Raw genomic sequence first — 25,293 nt, 5'->3', positions numbered from 1 at the left:
CTATCTGAAATGTCCTTCCCATCACTTGTGTTGCCAACATTGTCTGCCTCCTTCCCATCAGTGGTTCTCCCACTTTGCTCTTTTCCAACTGTCTTCTGCCCCATCGAATGTCGATTTGTTGGTTAGGTCTCATCGGCAGCTCTGGTTGAGGTCCCAATGTCATCATCATTACCGCCTGCATCTTGTTCTTTTTCACTATCATCGTCATCGTCAGCATTGGAGTCCTTTCCTGCTTCTGCGGATTGATATTCCGAATGATCTTCACTGTCCATATCAAGATGTATTTGCTCTGAATCAGACATCCTCTGTTTCTGCTTTTCGTTTGAAACGACCTCTGTTGTTGCTGTTTTGGCCCTAGGATGAGAACACAGCAATTCTACAATATTTAATATCCTTTTTTGGCAACTCACTGTCATACTGTACACTTCTGAAAGCTCAACCTGCTTATACATTAACAAACCACAATGAATAGCCCGTTTCGACTTAATCTGAACAGATGAATTCATCATATTATGCATTGATCTGCATTACTTCCTCATGGATCTCATGAAATCTGCCTGTTCGCTTTCAGGTGGTGAAATATTTTTCAAGATAAGGTTGATGAAAATGACTAAGGTGTATTTGGCACACGAATTGCATGAAGTATACAATTAACTTTGTATTTTGCATGAATAATATTCGAGAATTTTGTTTCTCTCTCGTTTCTGTCATAAAATATGGAACAAACGACATGAGCACACTACGTTTCAAATGTAGCTAGATTATAGTTGAGCACTAGTGTTATTTGTGATCGGCGTTCGAAAAATCTTCCCACCTTTTTACAAAGCTTAACTACTTCTTTGTCCCATACTCCATTTACAACTAACTTTCCTGATTTTGTATGTCAAGCATAGCAAACGCAAAATGATTGTATGATGTACGTCAACACTTAATGATTGTACTTGACAAGATTACTTTCCTAAGTTACGTAGCTGTGGCTGCTTACAAATGATTGTTCAAATTATAAAAAATGTATAACTTTAACTTAAGCAACAATAGCGCATAATGAAGTATCAGTTTTAACAGTTAGGCAGCTTACTGCGATATCATGATGCCCGCTGTCCATCATTATTCCAACTAGTTCAGGGGGTAGTTCATTTATCTGTGCACCAGATTCAGCCTCTTCCTCTTTATGCGTCCCAATCTACGAAAACAAAATCAAACCATCACTTCATAAGTACATGGTATGTGTGGCCTATACATACAAACTAGTAAGTTAAAATCCATCAAAAAAAAATTATCGCTCTTACTAGTTTTCCTTTTCCATAACCTCCAAGATTATCGATCTCCAATGCATCCCGTTCTGAAATTAAAGCATCTTTCCATGCCTTTGCTCTTGGTGTAACTCGAGCCATTCTGTGCTTCAGTATTATCACTCGATCAAGGTAATGCACCTGCAATTTAATTAGACACTGACACATCAATTATATTACCTGCAATTCAAGTACTATGCATAAACAACCTTCATGTGCCTACTTAAAATTTCTTTTCGTTGCATCCCCTACTACTTAGATCACTTACTAACTTTCAAAATCACATAACTAAACTTACCAGTAGGACAAACATGCAACCCCCAACATATTGGTGCTGCTTTCCGCTTTTCTTCTGTACTTCTAATATCCTATTGCATAGTACATTTCTAACGTACTCTGCCCAGTTTAATGAGGGCACCTCAGTAACCACCTTCGTGCAACCCCATAGCCGAATTTTATGCTCAGCCCGTGTAGTTGGAGCTAATAGACATCCACAAGCAAATGCAACAAATAGTCGCTTGAACTCGTCCCCACCGCTCATGCTTACTAACTCTTCGGGCAGCTCTTTCTATTTGTATGTTCGGCGACTTGGTCCAGAATCTCCACCCTCACTGCAATCAGTATCTTCAACTGGTAAGGGGCCATCATTTGGGATTCCAACGATTAAACTGATGTCTTTTGCTGTTAAGGGTAGCACACCATCTCTATGTAGCTGAAAGCTACTTAGTGTAGGATTAAAATTGTCGATCAGCCAGGTTGCTATGCCGTTTGGAATGGAGAGACACTTTATTTCCAGCAGCCCTCCAAATCCCAAATCTCTGATTTGCTGTTTTTTTGTTTCATCAATGTTCGATGCTAACTAAACCATCTGATTTGGTGAACAACGAATGGTGTACTTCGGATTCTATAATCAAGTTCAAGCACAAAAACTAGTTAGACATACACACATTATCACGTAACAACCTATTTCAGCATCCATGTCTTGTGCTTACCTTAATCTGCTGTTTTCCCGGTATAGTCTTTCCAAGCCGCGCCATTTCTCTCTTGTACTCCTCTTTCTCTTTTCGATAGTTCTCTTTTCGATTCTGGATTTCTTTCTCGCTAAACTTATCATATGCTGCTTTAACCATTTTATTATACTGCATTGGATGCATATAATCGTGAATCATGTTATATGTAATTCAGCATTTTCTAACACATATTAATATCAGAAACCTCCCCTAATGTTTGTTCTAATCACATGTAGCACCCCCCAAGTTTTTGAAATCACACATAGCATTCTCGATAGTAGGATGTGACAGGTTCTCCTAATCAAAAGGTGAGAAATTACCCAAAAATCACCAACATCTATCCCATGCCACAAACAACCTTAACTCGTTCAGAGGCAAAAAGAAATTCGGATAGGTATTATTATACCATAACCAAAGTTGAACGGTCATAATTTAAAAATAATCAATGCAGTATACGGAGAACAATACTCCACTACAAGAACTAAGAAGAAAACTGCATACCAAAAAAGATAAAAAAAATCAAAAAATTCTTTTGACAAACTGCTGATAACTGTTCTGAATTATGTAATATTCTTTGTACAACGTGTAACTCTAATTGAACTATCTGTAAAATTTACCAACACAAGTACGATTATTACATACTATACCCATATCTACACTAACAACTTATTACACTTCTGTTGCAAGGATGTACAAGAAGTTTATACAAAATTACAAAATGATCAAAAAATGTTACACTATTTAGGGATGATTGATCTAACAACTGTTCTTATCCCCCTCCCTAATATTAATTAGTCATGCCGTTTCCAGTAATGTTAACTTTTGGCAATGGACATAGTGCCATTGTCAAAATCGTAATTCCTAACTACATAATAACACAATCTAAATGTAGTTCAAAGATGATGGGAATTCATGAGTATATACCCTAAGCGAGCCATTTCTACTACATAATGGGGTATCGCAATCCATATGTTTCCAAAACACCATCTACAAGCAATAATCTAGACTCTGAGAATTGCAATATTAATAACTTACAAACTCCATTCGACTACGATGCAGAAAAAAGCTATTTATACGACCTCATTTTCCCAAATATGGAAGAGCAAGTTTATTTACAACTACAACCACATTCTGAAACTATTGCTGCCATTATGAGAATCCATACTCACATTTTTTTATCCCCGTTCGGATCAATGTAACATTTTTTAAATAATGTGTAACTCTACGTGAATTATTTGTAAACCTTAATAGCAGAGACGCAATCTATTGTAAAGATATACAAGAAACTTATATAAAATTACAGAATGTTCAAAACGTGTTACACTATTCAAGGATGATTGATCTAACACCCTTCCCTACCTCGCATCCCCCAAACGATACATATCAGCATACTCCATGGTGTATGAAGATATGTAATTGTGTTACAACCCTGATGCTATCCTATTATTTATTAGATGATCATTTACATATACTAAAAAACAAGATTTAGATCTGTTTTGCTACTAGGAAATAAACTCCTTTTGGGCTATGGGTACAGGTGGAACAAAAATAAAGTCTCTATCTTACAATTCATTTTTTTGCTATCATTTTGAAATAGAGAGGCTGACAATGACACCAAAATTGTCATTGCAGGGGTGCTAAGTATGATTTCGAACACATGGAAGGTGCTAGGTGTGATTAAAAGAAACCTCAAGGGAGGTTTCTGATATTAACCCTTTTCTAATTGTGTTTTTTACTTTTACCGTGCAACAACTATAAACAATTAATGCTTTATTTAGTTCTTAATACATACCTCTGTTATCTTAATGCCTTTCGCTGGAACGGTGCTTTGATACTCCTTCCTACACACATTAAATATTAACCAATTAGCTGTGCATTCTACTCATGATTATTATTTTCAATAAACATCAATATTAAATAAACTTCATCCACGCATTCAACGGTGGAACTGGTTCTCTAACTTCACTTGTACCCGCTGCCTCTATTCCTTCATTTTCGCCTAAACTCTTGTTCCGTCTTTCGCTTCTTATTCGTGCCATCCTGTTCATGCATAACAACAAATACAATAAACATATACCACCGAAATCTCAAATACGACATACCAGTTACACGCTAACATTTCTACTCTGTTTCTTCTATGTACTTGTTAATCCACACCATATAACATTTATCCAACACTGTGTTCATGCACAATAAATAATACAATCTAACATACATCAATGCAGTCCAAAATACGACATTCCAATTTCAATCTAACAATTCTCTTCTCTGTCTCGCCGGTACCTGCTAATCCACACCATGTAACATTTATCCAACACCACGTAATACTTATCCAACACTTTGTTCATGCACAAGAACTAATACCATAAACATACATCAATGCAGTCCCACGTACGACATTCAAATTTCAATCTAACATTTCTCTTCTCTTTCTGCCTGGTATCTGCTAATACACACCATGTAATAGTTATCCAACACCATGTAGCATCTATCCAACATTTTGTTCATGCACAACAACTAATACAATAAACATACATTAATGAAGTCCCAAATACGCCATTCAAATTTCAGTCTTAACATTTCTCTTTTCTTTCTGTCCTGTACCTATTAATCTACACCATGCAACAGTTATCCACCAATATGTAAGATTTATCCAACATTGTCTTCATGCACGTGAACTAATAGAACAGATACACTAATGAAAATCACAAAATGAGACATACCAATTTTACACTAACATTTCTACTCTTTGCTTCTCTGTGCCTGTTAGTCCACGACATGTAAGACTTATCCAATATTATGTTCATGTACATCAACTGATACACTAGACATACACCAATGAAATCTCAAATATAACATACCAATCTCCGACTATCATTTCTAATTTGTCCTTCGCCTCTACTCTTTGTCATTTTCTAGATCTTTTCCTTATACTATGTACTACATCTCACAAGTTTTGACTTTCTTATGTTAATGTTTTACACTTTAACACACCGTATCAATGTTTCTCCATGTCACTTTTTTTCCACATAACATAATTTTTAGCCAACGTGCTATATTACCCTTCATTGCACTGAATTATCTTGTCACTATTTAGTTTCGCAGTGTATGATACACTCAATGCATTGTACTATCTACTTAGCATTTTGTAATTCAGCATCTACACCCATTTTTTACGCCTACGAAATCCCAAACCCATTCACACATTTTATCAAGCAGTTGTGCAGCAAGAAATCCCCCTCCTTTCCTATTTCTACTCTGTTTCGACGATCACATACAATTTTACATAACACTTCTATCACGCTGAACTTTTTTACTTACTATACACAAAAGCGTCATAGTGTACACCAAAAACAACCACAAGTAAGGTCCTTCCACTTTGAAGTATAAATTACACACATTACTGTATCATCTCAGGTTTCCACATGTTTTACCTTTATGATTTGTGGTCTTTAACTACTCAGGATCCCACGCTCTTCAACTTTGAAGCTGAGGTTCACGTTTCTTCTTCTTTTACTAAAGCCGATTCACAACAAAATTGGCCTTCTGCCACCACTTCTTTCTTCTGCTTCCTCTGCTCAGCCTTCAACAATGCCACAGTTCCACAGCTTGACTCCAATGTCACACTGTTCTTGCCAATCTCCTCTTTTTCTCTATTATTTCTCCTCTCGTCTATTGCCCTAGTTTTTGACAGTTATGAATTTCGAATAGTGGCAACTGCTTCGTGGGTCTAAGTGGGAACCTTCATTTTCAACCTTTCATTTTGGGCGGGAGGACGCTTATCAACGTTGCTGCCGTTCCGTAACTTGCCGTTACCCCAGATACGATTTTAGATTTTTTTCCCTTCTCAATTAATAGAACGTCGTCGTTTTGGTCTCACCTGAAGGCTTGCTGACTTGGACCATTTCTCGCCTCACGTTCGGTCTTGTGAGGGGACCGTTCAGGAGCGGTCCTTCTGCGGATACGGGGCAGGAGCGGTCCTCAGACGACCGCTCCTGAACGGTCTCCTCACAATAAAAAATGTGAGGAGAGAAATAAGCCAAGTCAGCAAGGCTGAAGCAGGGCAGAAAAACGGCACCGTTCCAAATAAAAAAATGTTGACTTCCAAACGTGAGCAAACGGAGCAAACGGAAGAGAAGTAGATTTTGAAATTCAAGTTGAAATTTTGAATTAGCCGCAGAAAATAAAACTGAGGGAAGAGTGTTGGCGTGCTTCTGAAGGAGCTCTACTCTGACAGTCTGACCGACCGCTCATTGAAGGTAGAAAGCTGAAGTTCGAGTGGAATTCGACTTACTAGCTCTTTCTAGGTGAAGTGAGTGTAGTCTACTCTGATGAAAATAGCAATTGACAGAAAAGTGAGTGGAAAGACAGGCGGCAAGGTAGAAGAAAACAGAGATGAAGCCAAAGTTTGGATGGAAAACTGAATAGCAGAAGCAGCTGTGGTTTTCAACTGGGTATAAGAGTATTGTATCTATTTTGAATGCGCACAAGGCAGGCGGTAAGGTAGAAGCAAACAGAGGAAGGACAAAATCTCACGAAGCCAGATTTTGTCCTTCAACTTAATAGCAGATGCAGCTACGCTCTCCGACTTCGGTGAAACGTGAAGCGTATTAGCCGACCAAGGTAACATGACTGAAGCATGTCAGTAACTGTGGCCAATAATTTGTCACCCAAATGCACATCTGTTAAATGAAGGATGAAATTAGAGTCACTGAAGACATAATATGAAGATGATACAAGAATAGTGAAGTTGTACTATATTAAATATATGTACCGTATCTGTGTGTGTGACCATTTAGTTTTTCAGTGATGAACTATAAAGGGATAGTAGTTTTTGGAAGACCTAGGGGTATGTATTCAAGTAAACCATCGAACGGAATTAGGGAAAGATGAGAGAAACAAAGTCACATTTAACAAGTGAATGAATGTACATCTTGTTGTAAATTAGTTACATGTTATAGTCACCGTATTACAATTGATATGAATCATTGTGCATCTAGTAATTGGTCCATGCTCATGGAGTAATATTAGTTTGTCCCTCTCTTGACCGTGTAGTGTGTATAAAATAGAGGTGTAGAGTTGAATGAGGTGAAACTGAGGAAAAGACATATATGTGAATAATAAATGGGTGAACCTTGTATTGTAAGTAAATTACATGATGTAAAAAATATATTACAATGAGTAGAAAGTGATTGTTTGGCCCTCAAAATATAGAAATAGTAGAAAATACGGAGTTGGCTTATGCGGTTGTCATTAACGAATGACATAAGGTCCAGTGAGCTAAAGAATCTAGAATCAAAATATAATCACCAGCGTGGATGTACATACAGTTAAAATAGACTTACATCGTGTGACCAATACATTACAATCCGTTTAAGTTAGTGTACATGGAGTTGTATTTGTACACGGATCGTCTTAGAGTAAAAGTAAGATGATGTGAATCATTAATCATATTGATAGTGTAATAATAGAATTTGGTATACGAGTAATGTATGATTCATAACACATTATGAATGGTAATATACATTTATGTTGTCGTTTATGTACATACAATTCATGAAGTGTTGCAAATTAGGGTGTTTGATGCATAATTGGCAGGATCAGAAGTAATGGATTGCAGCAAATTGGCAGAAGATGGGACCCCTGAGTTAGGAATGGAGTTCAACAGCGAAGAGGATGCGTACAAGTTTTACAACAAATATGCCTTTAAAATGGGTTTTAGTGTACGTAAAGACTATCTGAATAAAGACAAAGACGGCGTGACCACGTCTAGGAGATATAGTTGCTGCAAGGAAGGTGTGAAGCGCAAGTACGAAGGTGATGTGATGCCAAAGAGGACACGAGCTCCGACGAAAACAGGGTGTGGAGCTAAAATGGTTATTGTGTTGTTTAGAGGAACAATGAAGTACCGTGTGCATGATCTTGTTTTAGAGCATAACCATGAGTTGCACATTGCTCAATGTGCACACATGATGCCATCACAAAGAAAAGTGAGCGAGGCTCAAGGATTCCAAGCTGAAATAAGCGAGGACGCTGGGCTTTCATTGAAACAGAGCCATGAGCTTATGGGAAAGGAGGCAGGTGGGATGGGAAATATGGGATATACTCGGGAAGACCTGAAACTATATCTTCGTACTCGACGGGAAAGGAGTTTGAAATATGGAGAAGCAGGTAGCATGCTGAATTATTTTCAAGAGCAAACACTCGAGAATCCATCGTTTTTTCATGCCGTACAGCTGGACTGTGAAGAGCAGATAACGAATATCTTTTGGGCTGATGCAGGAATGTTAATTGACTACAAATTTTTTGGAGACGTAGTCACATTCGACACAACTTACAAAACAAATAAAGAATACCGGCCACTTGGAGTGTTTGTGGATTTTAACCAACATAGGCAAATTGTGATATTCGGTGCTGCCCTTATGTATGATGAGACTATAGATTCTTTCAAATGGGTGTTTGGTACATTTCTAGAAGCAATGTGCGGAAAGCGTCCAAGTACCATACTAACCGACCAAGATCATGCCATGGCAGCCGCTCTTTCAGTTGTTATGCCTGAAACATTTCACGGTCTATGTACGTTTCACATAAGGCGTAATTTTATGAAACATCTTGGCAATCACTACAAGGAAAATAGTGATCTTCCATACATGTTTGGTGCCTGCATGTATGAGTTTGAAGAAGTGGAACAATTCAATAGGGTGTGGGAGGCGATGGTGAAGAAACACAATCTTGAAAATAATGAATGGCTCTCCGGGTTGTATAAAATTCGTGATAAATGGCAAGGTGCATGATGAAAGAAAGATGGACCGCGGGAATGCGAAGCACCCAACTCAGCGAAAGCCTAAATGCAGCAATTAAAAATCATTTGAAACTGGATCATGACCTTGTGCAGTTCTTTAGACATTTCAATCGGGTGGTTGATGAAAAGAGACATAATGAACTGATTGCAGAATATGAAATGAGGCAAAAGCTCCCCATGGTAGGGTTAAGGCAAACACCTATGCTTGTGCATGCATCAGAGACGTATTCACCAACCGTATTTGTTGCATTCCAAAATGAATATGGCGAGTCAACAGCTATGGTTATATTGAGACAACAAGATGCAGCGATGTTTGTGGAGTTTGCGGTCATGAGGTATGATGGAGGACCTGAAAGAATAGTAGTATTCAATCGGAATGATCTAAGTGTACATTGCAGTTGCAAAAAATACGAGAATGAAGGCATTTTATGTGGGCACGCGTTGAAGGTGTTTGATACCGTGGCATAAAAATAATTCCTCCTGAATACATTAAGAGGCGATGGACAAAAAGAGCTCGGGCTGGAGACTGTTTTGATCGGCGAGGACAGGAAGTTGTGGCTGATCCTAAAGTAATGATTTCAACTCGTTATCGGGAGCTCACTCCAGCCATGATTAAGGTCGCAACTCGAGCAGCAATGTCGGAGGACACCAGCAAAGTAGCAATCACTGTCATATCCGATTTGTCAAAGAGAGTTGAGCTCCTCCTCTCAGAAAGCGAAGAGCAACCTTTGCAAAATCAAAAAAATCTGAATATGGAGGAACGAGATAAAATTGAAATTGTAAATGAAATGGGGGAGGCAGTAGTCGCAAGAGGCATTAAAAAACGAGGCGGTGGGAAGAAAAGTAGAGTGATGCGAAGTTGGGTCGATAAATTTGACAGAGTAAAAAGAAAATCTAGATTATCAAGAACTACACAGACTACGGTATGGATCAAATTTTGGTACTTGGGGAACATTTATGCTAAAACTAAGTTATTGTTATACTATTAACTAAAGTTTAGGTAACATTCATTATGAAATAATATTATTGCCGTGTCAATACTGTAGGTCTCAGAATCGGAGCCGACATCGGTTTCATTTGAGGAATACATGTTTATGGGATGCCGTTCATCTACTGACTCTGTTTCGGTTAGTATAAAATGGACATGACTCTTACTTTTATTTGGATGTTTCTAATAGCATAAATAGTTACATTGATGTTACATTGTGTGATAATGTTGTTACGGCCGTCATCCCTCCTGATATACGTATTTTGTTTGTCTTATACAATGATTTGGCCCATACGAAACTTGTAGACGCATTCAATGAGTCAGACAGTGAATGGTCCTCCAAATGTTGTTGCTCCCGATATCGATGAAAGTCAAACGGTATGCATACATTTAGTAGTTAAAATAAAACCTTCTTGTTCATGTAGTAGAGCTACCTTTTTTTCTTTAATTGTAACGGTGGGCTCCCGAAGGCTGTCAAATCATGCAAATTATGTAGTTAACGTATGCTCGCTTTAATAACGTATTATTTTTTATTATTTCAAGATCCACCGTTTGGCTAATCAGGGGCCTCCTGCAAGTGTCCCTACAGAATGGATGCATCCCAGATTTCCTATTTTTTCCAAGCATAACTCCATCAGAGATGTCTTAATGGTCTGATATATCATTTTTGTTATAATGTCTAGTCCAATTTAACTTTATAAGTGAGCAATATAGGCACTGGTAATGATTTGTTGACAGTCGATTACTTATACTATATAATGTAGGAGGAGCGTGGGGCAATTTCAACACACTGTGATGTTGATGCATATCATGTATTTGCACCATCACCTCAGGTGATAAACTTTTATCGTTACAGCACATATTTATGTAATGTTATTAATTGGAGACTTGGACATCGTATATCATTAATCGTATGTTTTATTAATAATATTTGCTGATTTGCCATCGTTACCCATTTCAGGGAAGAAATAACACACAGGGATTGCAACTACGCGTTGACGTCGCCTCCCCCCAGAATGAGGTTGATGAATGATGTGTAACTATATATTTTCAACGAGACATTAAGTGGTTGTCCCAACCTGAGAATGTTGCATATGTACGTTACAAGCAGTTAATAAGTTGTTACAACTTATTGACGAGGTTATACAGGCACCATTGATGTTTCACTCTTTTCAAATTTAGACAAGTGGATTACAATTGTAATCGCATCTAGTGTTAGTAGTCATCAATAGTTTGTATTGGGTTGTATAAAATTGTTAGAAAATTATAAAGTTGGTAGAAAATTGAAGTAACAATTTTACAATAGAATTGAACGTGTTTTTTGTGATCGGATATTTTTCACTAAATCGACCATAACAGTTGAATGGTTGTCGTGATATGTATATCATTCTACTACGTTCAATTGCATAGCTTAATAACATATTTATTGGCATAGATCGCACCGTCAAAGGTACGATGTATAAGATAACACAATCTAAAGTCTAAATTGTCTTGATTTTGTTATGATGATAAATTCGAATTATTATTGGGCTATTTTTATAAAACATTATCATTTAGGCCATTTGTTTTGCATCGCTTGACGAATTTAGTGCACCATTGACATGATATATCACAGGCACATCAATTGGTATTACAAGTTTTTAGGTTAATTAAATTATGGTCAAACCAGGTCACGACCACGTCTAGGTAATAGGTGCGCATAAGAAAATGATTCCTTGGAGAACTAATTTGTAACGTTAAAATGAAGTTTTACAATGCAACAAAAAGGAATAACGAACAGTACACAATGGGTTACAACCAGTTAGGGATCTGTTACTGTTACGTTACAACTAGTTACGACTGAGTAACAGGCATGATTAATATCCAAATATGGTAAGCAATTTATTTGAGTAGAGATTATAATGAGTATAGTTTTACCGCTACCCTAACAAACATTGAACTACATCCCTTGTTATCAGTTGTATCCCATACAACACCTGGGAACGCCGTCATGCATTAGACAATGGGGTATGTACCTTTGAAAGTCATCGTCGCTTGATTTAGTAAAGTCAGATAGGTCCGGGTCCGATATAAGCCTAGGATCTACTAAAATGTGTTGAACATCAAAATGTTTTCCAATACCATGTCTTTTTGCGGCCTGGATCTCGTGGAACCTGTGAAGCCTACGCTCCATCTGCATAACTTCTCGCTGTAGTCTATGTAATACGCTTGCATCATTGGCTTGTGGTCCTATAACAAGATCCGCTGACCTTGTTCTCGGGACGCGGATGCCATGCCAGCGACAAAATACCTCTAATTCCATTTTTCGCTCACGAACAGGCTCCCATATGGGTTCATGGTCCATAACGAAATAGCCAGACGGTAGATGATCGTTGACGGTATTTTTAAAAATGTGACCAGCTAGTCCCAGAGAGTTGTTGGTGTTAAGTGGAGCGTTCCTGAACTCGCGTTTGGTACCATATAAAATCCTCCCATCTGGTGTTTCGTACTTGCTTATGGCATTTGTTGGATCCAACGATACTTTTCATCTTTTTTGCCGAACATTTGATGGTGAGCTTGTATGAGATCCTTCGTTTGTGGATTGCATGACTATGCTAATACCTACTGCTTTTTGGTTGGATGTTACAAGTATCTACTGATAAAGAATTAGGTGGGAGAAAAAAAGAGGTAGAAATTTTTAACAGAGCACCTATTTGAGACCATACATAGTAAATGGTTTCTTCTGGCAACTTGACCAACTGCTTGCTATGTCATTTCATGTTGTTCTCCACGGGATAGTACTCCTGGGTGATTAGATGAAGGCATGACAACCACCTATTAACGAGAGAATAGACTCAACGTTTAGTCAAATGTATAGTGTGTTGATGAAATAATGGTTTAATTTGATTGGGTCATAACCTGTACTCCAACAACAATTGGGTCAGGTGAATTCCCAATTATTCGTCAGTCACCTTACTTTTCAAGTGTAACAAGAAGTTGCCACTAGCATATGTACGTTACAGGACGTTAATAAGCTGTTACCGCTTATTGATGTGCTTGTACAGGCACCTTGTCATTTGCCTATATGTTAAAATTTAGACAATTTGTTTACAATTATATTAACGATAAGTATTACAGATAGTATTACAGGCACTTCAATAGGTATTACTCTTTCAATATAGAAATGAACTTACGATTGGCGGCTTGGTTTGGTTCCACATGACCACATAATAAGTAACAGTTTCGCAGAAGAACATGATACTTCGTTGGGACAAGTAATTTGAAAGTAGGGTAACTAATATTTAAAATGCAACAAATTTTGATTACGCCATGTACATGTTGAGTTACAACCAGTTATGTATATGTTACAATTCATTACAACTAACGAATATGCAAACGGCAGTTTTTCGTCTTATCTAGTTAAAACTACTGATATTACAACTAGAAATTCCCTGATATTACAACTAGTGATACTACAACAAGTTAATATCCGATGAACCTTTCCTCTTCTCTCGTTTGCGCAATTGCACTCGGCACAAACAATAAGTCCGGCCCTCTAACACATATAATTTTTTAGACCCTTTAGTAAGTGTCTATTGAGAACATAGAGATGGTCGATTCGAACCTCAAAACAATTGATGTAGCGAGGCCTTCTCGAATATCTCATTAAATTAGCGAGATCTTCTCGAACATCATGCAACCTACTAGCTGCTATTTGGCACCCAAGAGCTTGATTTCTGTGTGAACCCTCTATTGATGACACTGCAATTGAGGTTAGAGGAGGGTTGAAGAATACTAATAATAAATTTCATGCACGGGTTCATTGCCACCCTTCAGTAGAAAGAAATGGGAAGTGTGAAGTTATTGAAAATGGAAAATGTTTGTGTAGTAATGAAAGGTGGACAGAAAAATTTTGTTGTTGAGGGATATACTTCTGCAACCGCCCCCTTTTATAGTCCGCAGGACCCTCACAATGTGGTAAACTATCACTGGACAACGCATTCCAGGCCAAACAATTTTGTCGTTGCAGTGGAAGCTGTAGAGTTCGATGCATGCCATTGAATTGTGTCAAATCTGTTCGCACAATAAAACAAATTATGCAGCTTTTGTCATGAAATGACCTGTACACCAATATTAAGGGTCATGTGGATAAACAGTTACACATCAGTGACCTGTACGTTTCACTATGTACGGATTGCGTTACATCCAATTAGCTGTATGTTACAATTTATTATAACTAATGAATTTGCTATCAGCAGCTTTTCGTCTGCTCTATTTAAAACTGAATAATATTCCAACTAGATATTCCCCGATATTACAACTAGTGATAATACAACTAGTTAATATTCGATGAACCTTTCCTCTTCTCTTGTTTGTGCTATTGCCCTTGGTAGAAACGATAATTCCTCCCACTGACACATTAAATTTCTTAGACACTTTATTAAGTATCTATTGAGAATAGTTACGATGATCGTTTCGAACCCCAAAATATTGCGTAGCGAGACCTTCTCGAACATCTCATTAAAATAGTGAGATCTTCCCGAACGCATATGAGGGCAACTAGTACATCACGGGAGAAGAGACTGTAGACCCACATGCAGTGCCTGAACCATGTCGAATAAGTTTAGTTACGTACAAAGCGCCAGATTTGTAGTACCGACAGTGAATATACGTGTTACGTGCTGTTGCTAATCGTTTACAGACTTCAACACATGTTTGCAGCTTTTATCATGTTTTGGTCCTGTACACCAACTTTTAAGAGAGCACCTATATACAGAGTTACACATTAGATTCATGTACGTTTCACTGTGTGCATACACAGTTACACTGTCACAGGGAGGTATGACAGCCCAAAACAACAGTTTCTTAGCCAAGAGTCAGATGTGTAACACTCTATGGCCTTGGTCAGTGTATGATCCAAATTTACTACCTCTATGAGCGGTTCGTACCTCCTTCTGCTCCAATGCTCTATAGGGGATTTCAAATTCGACTACAAATTTTATATATGTTGTAACTCAGAACAAACAAAGAGGTAAATAAGAACTTACGAATTGTAACAATATATGAACAGTTTGTCAATCGTATGGACAAAATGTTGAACTATATTTTTAGTATCGATACTCTTAATAAGTGTTACGTCGTGTTACTAATCAGCATCAGAAAATAAAATAAATTTTACAGTTTTTATCATGGTAAGACCTGTATTGCAACATTAAGGCTACCGATGTGAATACATAGTTACACATCAGTGACCTTAATTTCGACAATGTGCATACACAGTAATACGTAAAACATTGTGCATAAAATCTCACAATGAATGTCAATTTTTTGGCCCAGAGTCAGATGTGTAAAACTGAATGGCCTTGGTCATTCAATGACCCACAATGTGATAGTACCTGAATAAGCACCTCCTTCTGCTCCTGATACTTTATTAAAGATTTTCAATTTGACAACTAATTTCCTTGAATGTTGTAACTTAGGACGAACAAAGCTGTAAGTAAGAACGTACGAATTGTAACAATTTACAATTAAGGTAACCATTTGTGCATCATTATACAATTCATAGTTTCGATTAGTTAGAGTCATTAACACAAAACAATTGAACAACACATGTGATTTCAGATAAAAGAGCAATCATATAACTTCACAAAAAACTTTCAATGTGACTTCACCAGTTTCATTCAACTATACGACTGCATCTACTGTTTACTCTATCTTCTAGATCAACTACCAAAATGAAAAGTCAACAGTACAAGGACGTCAGTGTAACTTTGCCTATAGAGGATATATCTCCGACAACATTCAAGGCGAAGTTCATATCATATGGGTCGAAAAATTGAAAGTGCTGTCAGCGAAAAATTGCTATTAGGAGCAACAGAAAGGCGACCGCTACCGATATCGTCATGAAGGTTTTCATTTGTCGAATATCTTGTTCGATTCGGTACACATGATACGGGAAAGAGTTTGGTTCATTTTGCACTGTTCCGGGACTGTCGAAGGAGCTTTCTCTACTTATTGCTTGTCGATTAAGTGAGGGAGGGCAGTAGTTAGCCTGAACTTGCTCATGATTCCTCCCTATTGGATGACACCAAGCGAAAAAAGCACAAGTTTTTCCTTCACAGACGAAGTACAGCAATCCCTTCGTTGGTTTCTGTGACTCCACGATCTTCAGCCCAGCCCTTTTTCCACAGTGACAGTTCCGATATTGATATCTTAACTCAGTAGATCCGCCACCAAAATTGCTCGATGAAGACATTTGAACAATCTAAAACTCCTTTTGGGCCACTTAAGCTTTTGTGTTTTAACCTTCTGTTGAAGTAGTGGTTGTGTGTCGATCAGGAGCTAACACGGACCAACACACAGGTGGGAGTTAATATGTGGCAAGAAACGATATAAGCTAGCTAGTAGTAACATAATTCTGGAGAATTAGTAAGTATAGAATAAGTAACATGTTTTTTGAAAACAAACACAAAACCTGACAAGGGGCACAAACGGTTGCAGGTATCTGAGCCGCACAAATTTTTGAGGCCACATCGTGGCCGTGAACCTTCAGGAACGGTTCCTGCCCCATTTCCCACAAAACCCGCAGTACACATAATGAATAGATTTTTTTGGGTGTACTTTTATGGTAATTAATACAAATTTTACGAGTAACTACCAATTTGTTAGATTATGTGTTTGGGTATCCCCAGTGGGAGTAGTGTAGAAGACATCAGTAATAGTGTGTTGGTGTTGGTTCGTAATACCAATTTAAATATGATGCTGAAAAAATTTAGCACATAATAGGATGTAGTCCAAACTTCAGACTCACAACTGCTAGAGGTTCAACGATTTTGCGTTCTAGCTTCCTACTTTTGACAGTTCTTCCACCCCAATTCAACAGTCGACTAAACATGTCAATCACCTAATCAATATCCAATAGTTTCCAAAACATGTAATTGACTGTTACAATTGGGTTTACGTATCACTAATCCAATAAATAAATTGATAATCAAACTATTTTGTAACAACGTCCAAACACATCGTAACTAACAGTTTTCAAATATCAAGTTTTGTATTAATTTTGAAACTGTGACTTCTCAAATAACTATTTTGTAACAGTCTTTGAACACCCTGTAACTTTTCAATAATTATGTTGTAACAACCTACAAACACTTTGTAACTACCAGCTTTCATGTATGAAATTTTGTATTAATTTTCAAATTGTAACTTTCCAATAACTAATTTTGCAACAAACTACAAATTCACTGGATGCAGTCTTCAAATACGGAGTATCAGTATTAATTTTTAATCTGTAACTTCTAAAATAATTTTTTTCTTAACAATCTTTAAACACACTGTAACTTTCCAATAACTATTTTATAACAATCTTCAAACACGATGTAACTAACAGTTTTTCAAACATACTGTAACTTCGCAATTAGCTTAATATGACATTAGCCTTATCTGGATGTGGTTGGAATAAAATCATACTTAATTATTATGCTCAATTCAGTTTGTCAGGTCCGCTTTATATGCAGCTGACATTGGTGTGTTATGACAGTATGCCTACAAGTTTTCGATGATGACTAGCGAGAATTCAGACCCATATAGGCAGCAACATGATGGTATAAACAGAGTTACCGTGTGTGTATATAGCTGTTACAGTCATGTTACTTGAATTAGAACCTTATGAATAATATAACTATACCAACCTTTCCGCTTTTGACTATACCAACCTTATGAATAATATAACTATACAGTCAAAGGTGGTTGCACCGTTGATTGACCTTTTTCGACTATACCAACCTGAATTAAATTCATAATTTATGGCCACAAATGATAAATAAATTGCTAATCAGTATTGATGCTAATGTCTCCAGAAAAACAAAACTACTGTCTCAAAAGAAAGGTCCTTCTCAGTAGACTCCAAAATAAAATTAGTTACAGCAATCCAAAAGCTGTCATATACACGTAATAATATACAAAAGCACGTCAAATGCAATTTTGTGGACTTCCTTCTCTCCCAGTCATCAATACTTATAAATCAGGCATTACCAACATTCAACTGCGCCCGTTTAGGTACTTGCAGGTTTGCGAAGCTGTCCGGAAACTTTGAGTTCTCCACTGAGTTACACAATCGAGCTGTGTATAGCACTCGATACTTGCCAACATTTTCCTATCAGCACAAGAGGTAGGAATTAGTATAGTTGAGTGTCGAGGTAACAAGCATTAAATCAATTTCAGATGGATTGTATGGAGAAATGGGATATCAATTGTAATACCTCTGTAAGCCGAACAGCCAACCTTCCGCTCCAATGCTCTAGGAATGTCATAACGAAAACACCACTGTCACACCTGTTCACGTTGTCTTCTCATTAGTCAGTTATGGTATATATGTTGGACAAAAAACTTAGTACACACTCTAACAATAATGACGGGAGAAGTCAAACTATTTACACTTTGTTGGGTGAGTGATGAGGGACATCGGCAACAGAAAATCCGAAACTGGAGAAGTCAATTTCCTTGCCAAACTTTGCCGTCACGACCAAACCCAGTGCACGTTTCTATATCACCAAAGATTATGTAAAACTTATTACAATCCACTAATGTGTCACTGTCATATCGTGTAATGCATTTAGCAATTTGTCCAACATACCAGTCGATTCAGTACACTAATGTCTTTGCTCTTTGCTTGAGTGCTATCAGGGTCTAGCACGTGCACTTCTTTCTCTGAGACACCAAAGCTGTAGACAAACCAAGACCCCTCTATGCATACTGGCACAAGTATCTGCGCCAAATGAGGTATGAAAAAGGTCAGACAGGTCATTCTACATAACCGAGTTCACACATGTTTTGAATGTTCAACAGTCACATAAGAAATTTTGGATTAAAATTTTGATAATTGCATACCCAATCACAATTTGCATGATCAACCCCCGTATTGTTATTGCGAACCTTGAAGAGCTTTAGAAGCTTAGCTGATAAGCTGGCATCAGAGAGCTTGTCGAATTTTCCCATTTTTAAAATTCCTTCCTGCAACCAATAACATAGCCGAGTGAAAGGTGCATAGAAGACATTAATAATGGTGCGTTGGATCGTAATACCAATTCAGATATGATGATGAAAAACTCTAACACAACTGTAGGATGCAGTCCAAATTTCAAACTCACAACTGCAACAGATTCTACGATGTAGCGTTCAAGCTTCCTAATTTTGGCAGTTCTTCCACCCCAATTCATAAGACGGGCAAACATATCAATCACCTAATCAATGGCAAATGGTGATCAAAACATATAATTGAGTGTTGCTTGGGTGAGTTTACGTATGACTATTCCAATCAATAGATACATAATCAAACTTTTTGACTAAAAGTAATGAGCTACTGACCCGATTAGACACATGCATGCCATTTTCCAGTGTTTTCAAGTCAAGCCGAGTCAGCGAAAATTGATACATTTGAACAAGTATGTCCCTATCACATCCAGGACACAATTAAACGATTTACTAATAATTATTACTCCTACTCCAAAACACAAAAATCTGACTAATGTATATGAACTCGAATCTCATCCATATTCAATCTGTTTTTCTATACCATCTTATTATGAACCACACGCGTACTTATTGTAGTGAATGGATCACAAGATCGAATTAATAGTTTTGTCAAGAATCTTACTTGGGATTTTGGTCCGGATCCCATGCATATGCAGCCACATTTTTTTCGTATAGGCTAACTGTCACAGGTGCTGGTAGAATGAACTCTGCTGACCGCAGAACGGTGCTCTTCTTTGTTGCACGTGTAGACTTGTGCTTCACCTAAACGTCAAGGCCTCCTACAAAAGGCAAATAACATGCATTTCATATGACATTCATTTGTTGTCGTCTAACAAATTATAAGGTATTTTGCTTCATTCATCAGACACAATGCAATTAGCAGTCATCAAACACCAATCAATTATTTTTCAAATGCAATGTAACTGTCCTAAGAACTATTTGTACGACTCTTCAAACACACTGTAACTAACACTTTTCAAACAGTTGTGATAAATTTTCAAACACACTATAACTTCTCAATAACTAATTTGTAACAGGCTTCAATCACACCATAACAGTATGCTAAATTAACTGTTTCTAAGAGTTTTCAAATGCACTTTGACTAATAAATAAGTGAGTATCAACCTACAAACACACATTTAAACAGCAATCATTTAATATGGATTTATGTTTTAATTTTAGAAACTGTAACTTATCTATTAATTATAATGACTAACAGTCTTCAATAACATTCAACTTTCGTCTAAATAATCACTAATGTAACAAGTTACAAACACTTCGTAACTAACATTCTTGAATTACTGACTTTGCATTAATTATGAAATAGCATCTTCCCCATTAACTATTTCGTAACAACTTTCGAACACAGTATAACTTTCCGGTAACTATTGTACAATAATGTAAAATAAATTCCGAAACTAACGATCCCCGAATATGGAGTTTTGTATTCAATAGAGCAAACTGTAACTTTCAGGTAACTATTTTGTGACAAACTTCAAGCACACTGTAAACATTCTTCAAACATACTAATTTTTAATCTATAAGTTACCAAATTTTTTGGTAACAATTTTTAAACACACTGTAATTTTTCAATAACTATTTTGTAACATTTTTCCACCGCAATGTAACTACCATTTTTCGAAACACACTAACTTCTTAACATGAATAAAGTCATACTTTCATAATATGCCTAATTACGTTTGTTACATCAACTTCATATGTGTTTCACATCAGACAGGGTATGACAGTATGCCTAACAAGTTTTCGATGATGACAAGCGAGAGTTCAGACCATCATGATGGTATAAACATAGTTACCGTATATGATAATAGATGTTACAGTCAAACAACTTGAATTAGAACCTTATGAATAATAACAGTATACCAACCTTTCCGCTTTCGACCATATGATCGCAACCTTTGTGGTATTTCTTGCTCAAGCAGATGTGACGTCGATGCAGTAGCGTGCAAAGGTGGTTGCACCGTACATTGACCCTCTTCGGCAGGTTCTATGACATTTGACCTGTATTGCTCCTGCTCTTGCTCTTGAAGCTGTATAATGCTTCCCTGCGCAGTTGTTGTCATGGTGGTCCCTTGTTCCAATCCGCGACTGATGTTATCGGGTACGACTGATGAGGTAGGAATTGGATTCTCCACGTCCATTACATCTTCATTCAGCTCTGGGTCTGGGATACCTTCAATATTTGTCCTCGTATTGGCATCGTCTTTCTCGGCCTGCGCTGCATTATGCTCGTCTTCATCAAACCCTTCCGCATCAATTTCTTCAGCATCATCATCCTCGTCGTTGGCCCCTTCTTCGGCAGATTGAAATTCCAGCTCTTCTTCGGTATCAGGACTCTTGTGTATTGTATAGTTCTCCTGTACAGGTTTTTTTCCTTTGTCCAATGCTTCAGGCCCAGAAGTGGAAGCTTTTGCTCTCGGCTGAGAGGAGAGGATTTCTGCAATCTTCAATATCCTTCGTTGGCTACTAACAGCAATGTTATACAGCTCATTTAGCTCAGCCTGCAGTTAGATGATGAAATTATCAATCCATAAATGAGCCACATGCTCTCAACAATGGAATACAATACAGGCATATACAATAGTACATTTACGCAAAGGTTCTTAATTTAACCTTTGAATTGCGGCCATAGGTTCTATAACTGTAACTTATATACTAAAAAATAAAATGGTCACCCGGGATCATTGAAACTTCATACATTTATAACATGATTGGCCAAGACATCACTATATTTCTGTATTTCCATTCATGTGACTTAATTTTTAATAACTCTCTGGACAGGGATGTAATATTGGGATTGGTATCACATATTAACATGATACTACAACATGAATGAAGTTGATAGGCCTATCAATAACCAATAATGTTTCTTACAATATGCAGTAATTACGTCTAATCAAACAACAAATTTCATTAAATCATGGAACAGACCCACTTACACCGATATCGGCGTGCCCGCTGTTCATCAGCATCCCTACCAAATCAGGGGGTAGTTCAGTACTCTGCCCATCATATTCATTATCTTCCGGATCATATTGTCCAATCTTTAACAACAAATTAAACCAACCATTTCAATAGCAAAGCCACGCACTACATAGACCACTACCTTTTATATGAAATGAGGTCAACAATATATAACATTTTACCAGTTTTTCTTTTCCATAAGCTCCAAAATTTTTAATCTCAAGTGCATCCCTTTCAGAGATCAGAGCATCTGTCCATGCCTTAGCTCGCGGAGTAGTTCTCGACACTTTATGCTTCAATATTTGTACCCGATCAAGATAATGAATCTGCAATACAATACAGCAATTAATTCAACTGTAGATAAACTTGACCACACTGTTAAAACATCATCGTAGACGCATTCATTTGAGCATAATCTAATCAATCCATCGCACTGAATTCGATAAAATGTGGAAATACAGACAGTAGTTATGAAGGCACGCAAAACTAATTGACTCTCTGGTGCACTGTGTAACAATTACAGCATATTTTCGTCATGACTACAACTGTCTAATCTTACCAGCAGAACGAAGATACAACCGCCAACATATTGGTGCTGCTTTTCACTTTTCTTTTGCACCTCTAGCACCTTATTGCATAGTACGATCCTCACATACTCAGTCCAGTTCAATCTGGCTACCCTATCAACCAATTGCGTACAGTTCCAAAGCTTTATTTTGTGCTCGGCTCTAGTGGTTGGAGCCAGTAGACATCCACAACAAAATGCCACGAATAGTCTTAAGAATTCTTCCCCTGCATTCATGGCTACCAACTCATTTGAGAGCTCATTCCATTTGTATGTCCTACGACTTGGTCCAGTTCCCCCAACCTTGGTTGTATCGGTGTCTTCAACTGGAACGGGACCTTCGTTCGGGATCCCCAGGATTAAACTGATATCCTTTGACGTTAAAGGTAGCACACCATCTCCATGTACATTTAAACTGCTCAATGTCGGATTAAAGTTGTCAACAAGCCAGGTGGCTATGCCACTAGGAATCCAGTGACACTGTATGTCTAGCAGCCCTCCAAATCCTATGTCTCTAATCTGCTGCTTCTTAGTTTCATCGATTCGTGAAACGAAACTTGACATCTGCTTTGGCGAGCATCGGATAGTGTACTTCTGATTCTACACCATTTTTTAGATATATACATTAGACTAATATAAGTTTCGTATCCGTGTTTGATGAATCATGCCGTGTATTTACCTTGATTTGAACACGTGCTTTTCGCAATATCGACTTTCCTAGACGTTCCATTTCTTTCTCATACTCTTCTTTCTCTTTCAAATACTCCTCCTTTCGATTCCTCATTTCTTCCTCACTCAACTTATTATATGCTGCCCGGGCAATGTCATTGTACTGCATTGAATAAATTAAGTCAAAAAACACTTTAGACTAAACACAAAATAATTGCTCGTTTCACTATTTTTCCCTTAGGCACCCCATCAGTTCAATGATTCTTCAGTTTATTTTGCTAGGACAGCATACCTCGGTCAGCTTAACACCCTTCGCCGAAACCGTGTGTTGATACTCTTTCCTGTCCACATTCAAAACTCCAAAGTTATATGTGCTATTTAGTACCATTATTTTTTTCTCAAATTCAATAATCTTACCTGAACTTCATCCATGGATTCAATGGTGGGACTGGTTCTGCGACCTCGCTTGTTCCCGCTGTAACCAGTTCTTCCTCCCCACCTAAACGATCATTCCTTTTACTGCTTCTTTTCCTTCCCATCCTGCCCCTGAACAGTCAACATTGTAATGCATTATAATGATGCCAAATCTAACCTGCCAAGACCTTACGCAAGCACTGGCCACTTACCTATTCGATGAAGTAGGTGTTGCACCGTGTTCTGTACCACCACTTGTTTTGGCAATTTCTTCTCTGTCTGCTTCCTGAAGTGTGCTTCCTGCTCGCGTTCTTGCCATGTAAACTAATGTTTTTAACAAACATATTGCACTTCAGTTCCAAAATTTTATTTCCAGCCACTGTCATAACATATCATGAAGTACTGCTAAACAAAATATATGAGCATCAAATATTAGTCACGCTAGTTATAGTACAACCTGTAACATTTTTTCTCACACTCGGTAACTCATTCTTCACAGTTTGTTATTTATTCCAACTGCCACTAATCTACATAATCTATTGTTCTACCTATCAGATTGTATTTCATCCATCAATTTCTTCTTCTATTTATTATGCTACTGTACAATACCAATGCAGTAGAATAGGGGGCCATCCAAATTTATAGTATCTTCATGAAATTCTATAGACCAGTTCTATTATTGTAACTTCTGATCTATTACGTGTAACAACTATCAAAGATGATGTCCAACCAGAACAATTATTGTACAAGTCATCTTCCTTTTCACAATTTGTTTGTCTCATTACCAAACTTTCTGGTTAATTATCCCTCATTTAGTCATTTCATAATCTATTCCCATGCCTATCAAGTTCGATTCAATCACCTTCTCCTTTATTTATCACACTCTTCAACAATATGAATGAAGCAACAAACCCGTTAAACAATTTTACGTGTATGTTCATCCAATTTTACAGTGCACTTCTGCTAGTGTCACTACTAAATGACTGCATGTAATGACTATCCAACATGATGTGCACCTACAATAACTAGTAAGATTCTTAACCGTTATTCCACACTGACTATGCTAAACCTCATGATTTGTTTTTACGTCTGCCTCACATTGCCAACTTATAACCTACTCTCGTACTCATTCACTTCCAACCTAGAAACTTGTCTCTCTTTATGCAACTAAACCAATAACCTGTAACATCAATGTAGAAGAAAATATGAGAAGCACAACTGAGTACAAAACATTAAAACTCTGTTATTTCTCTGTACCTGTTAAACCACAACATGCAACAATTATCCAACATTGTGTTCATGCGCACGCCCTAATACAATAAACTTACACCAATCAAGACCCAAATACGACATCTCAATTTCAAAATAACATTTCCATTAGCAAGTATGAGACGCACAACTCACTGAAAGACATTTGAACTCTGTTATTTCTATGTACCTATTCAACCACAACATGTAACAATTATCCAACACTGTGTTCGTGCACACGAACTAATACAATAAACTTACACCATTCAAGACCCAAAAACGCCATCCCAATTTCATGATAACAT

The 25,293-nt window shown here is 37.4% G+C and overlaps 1 protein-coding gene across 1 annotated transcript; it reads left to right on the top strand.

The window, feature by feature from the left end:
- Positions 1–7,911: 7,911 nt before the first annotated feature.
- On the top strand, positions 7,912–9,096 carry LOC113759669 (protein FAR1-RELATED SEQUENCE 5-like). The gene has a single exon (XM_027302246.1). The coding sequence runs from the start codon at positions 7,912–7,914 to the stop codon at positions 9,094–9,096; it is 1,185 nt and encodes a 394-aa protein (XP_027158047.1).
- Positions 9,097–25,293: the final 16,197 nt, after the last annotated feature.

The sequence above is a fragment of the Coffea eugenioides genome, chromosome 2 (assembly GCF_003713205.1).
Source record: "Coffea eugenioides isolate CCC68of chromosome 2, Ceug_1.0, whole genome shotgun sequence".
Classification (NCBI taxonomy): Eukaryota; Viridiplantae; Streptophyta; class Magnoliopsida; order Gentianales; family Rubiaceae; genus Coffea; species Coffea eugenioides.
This window is presented reverse-complemented; position numbering and strand designations above follow the sequence as displayed.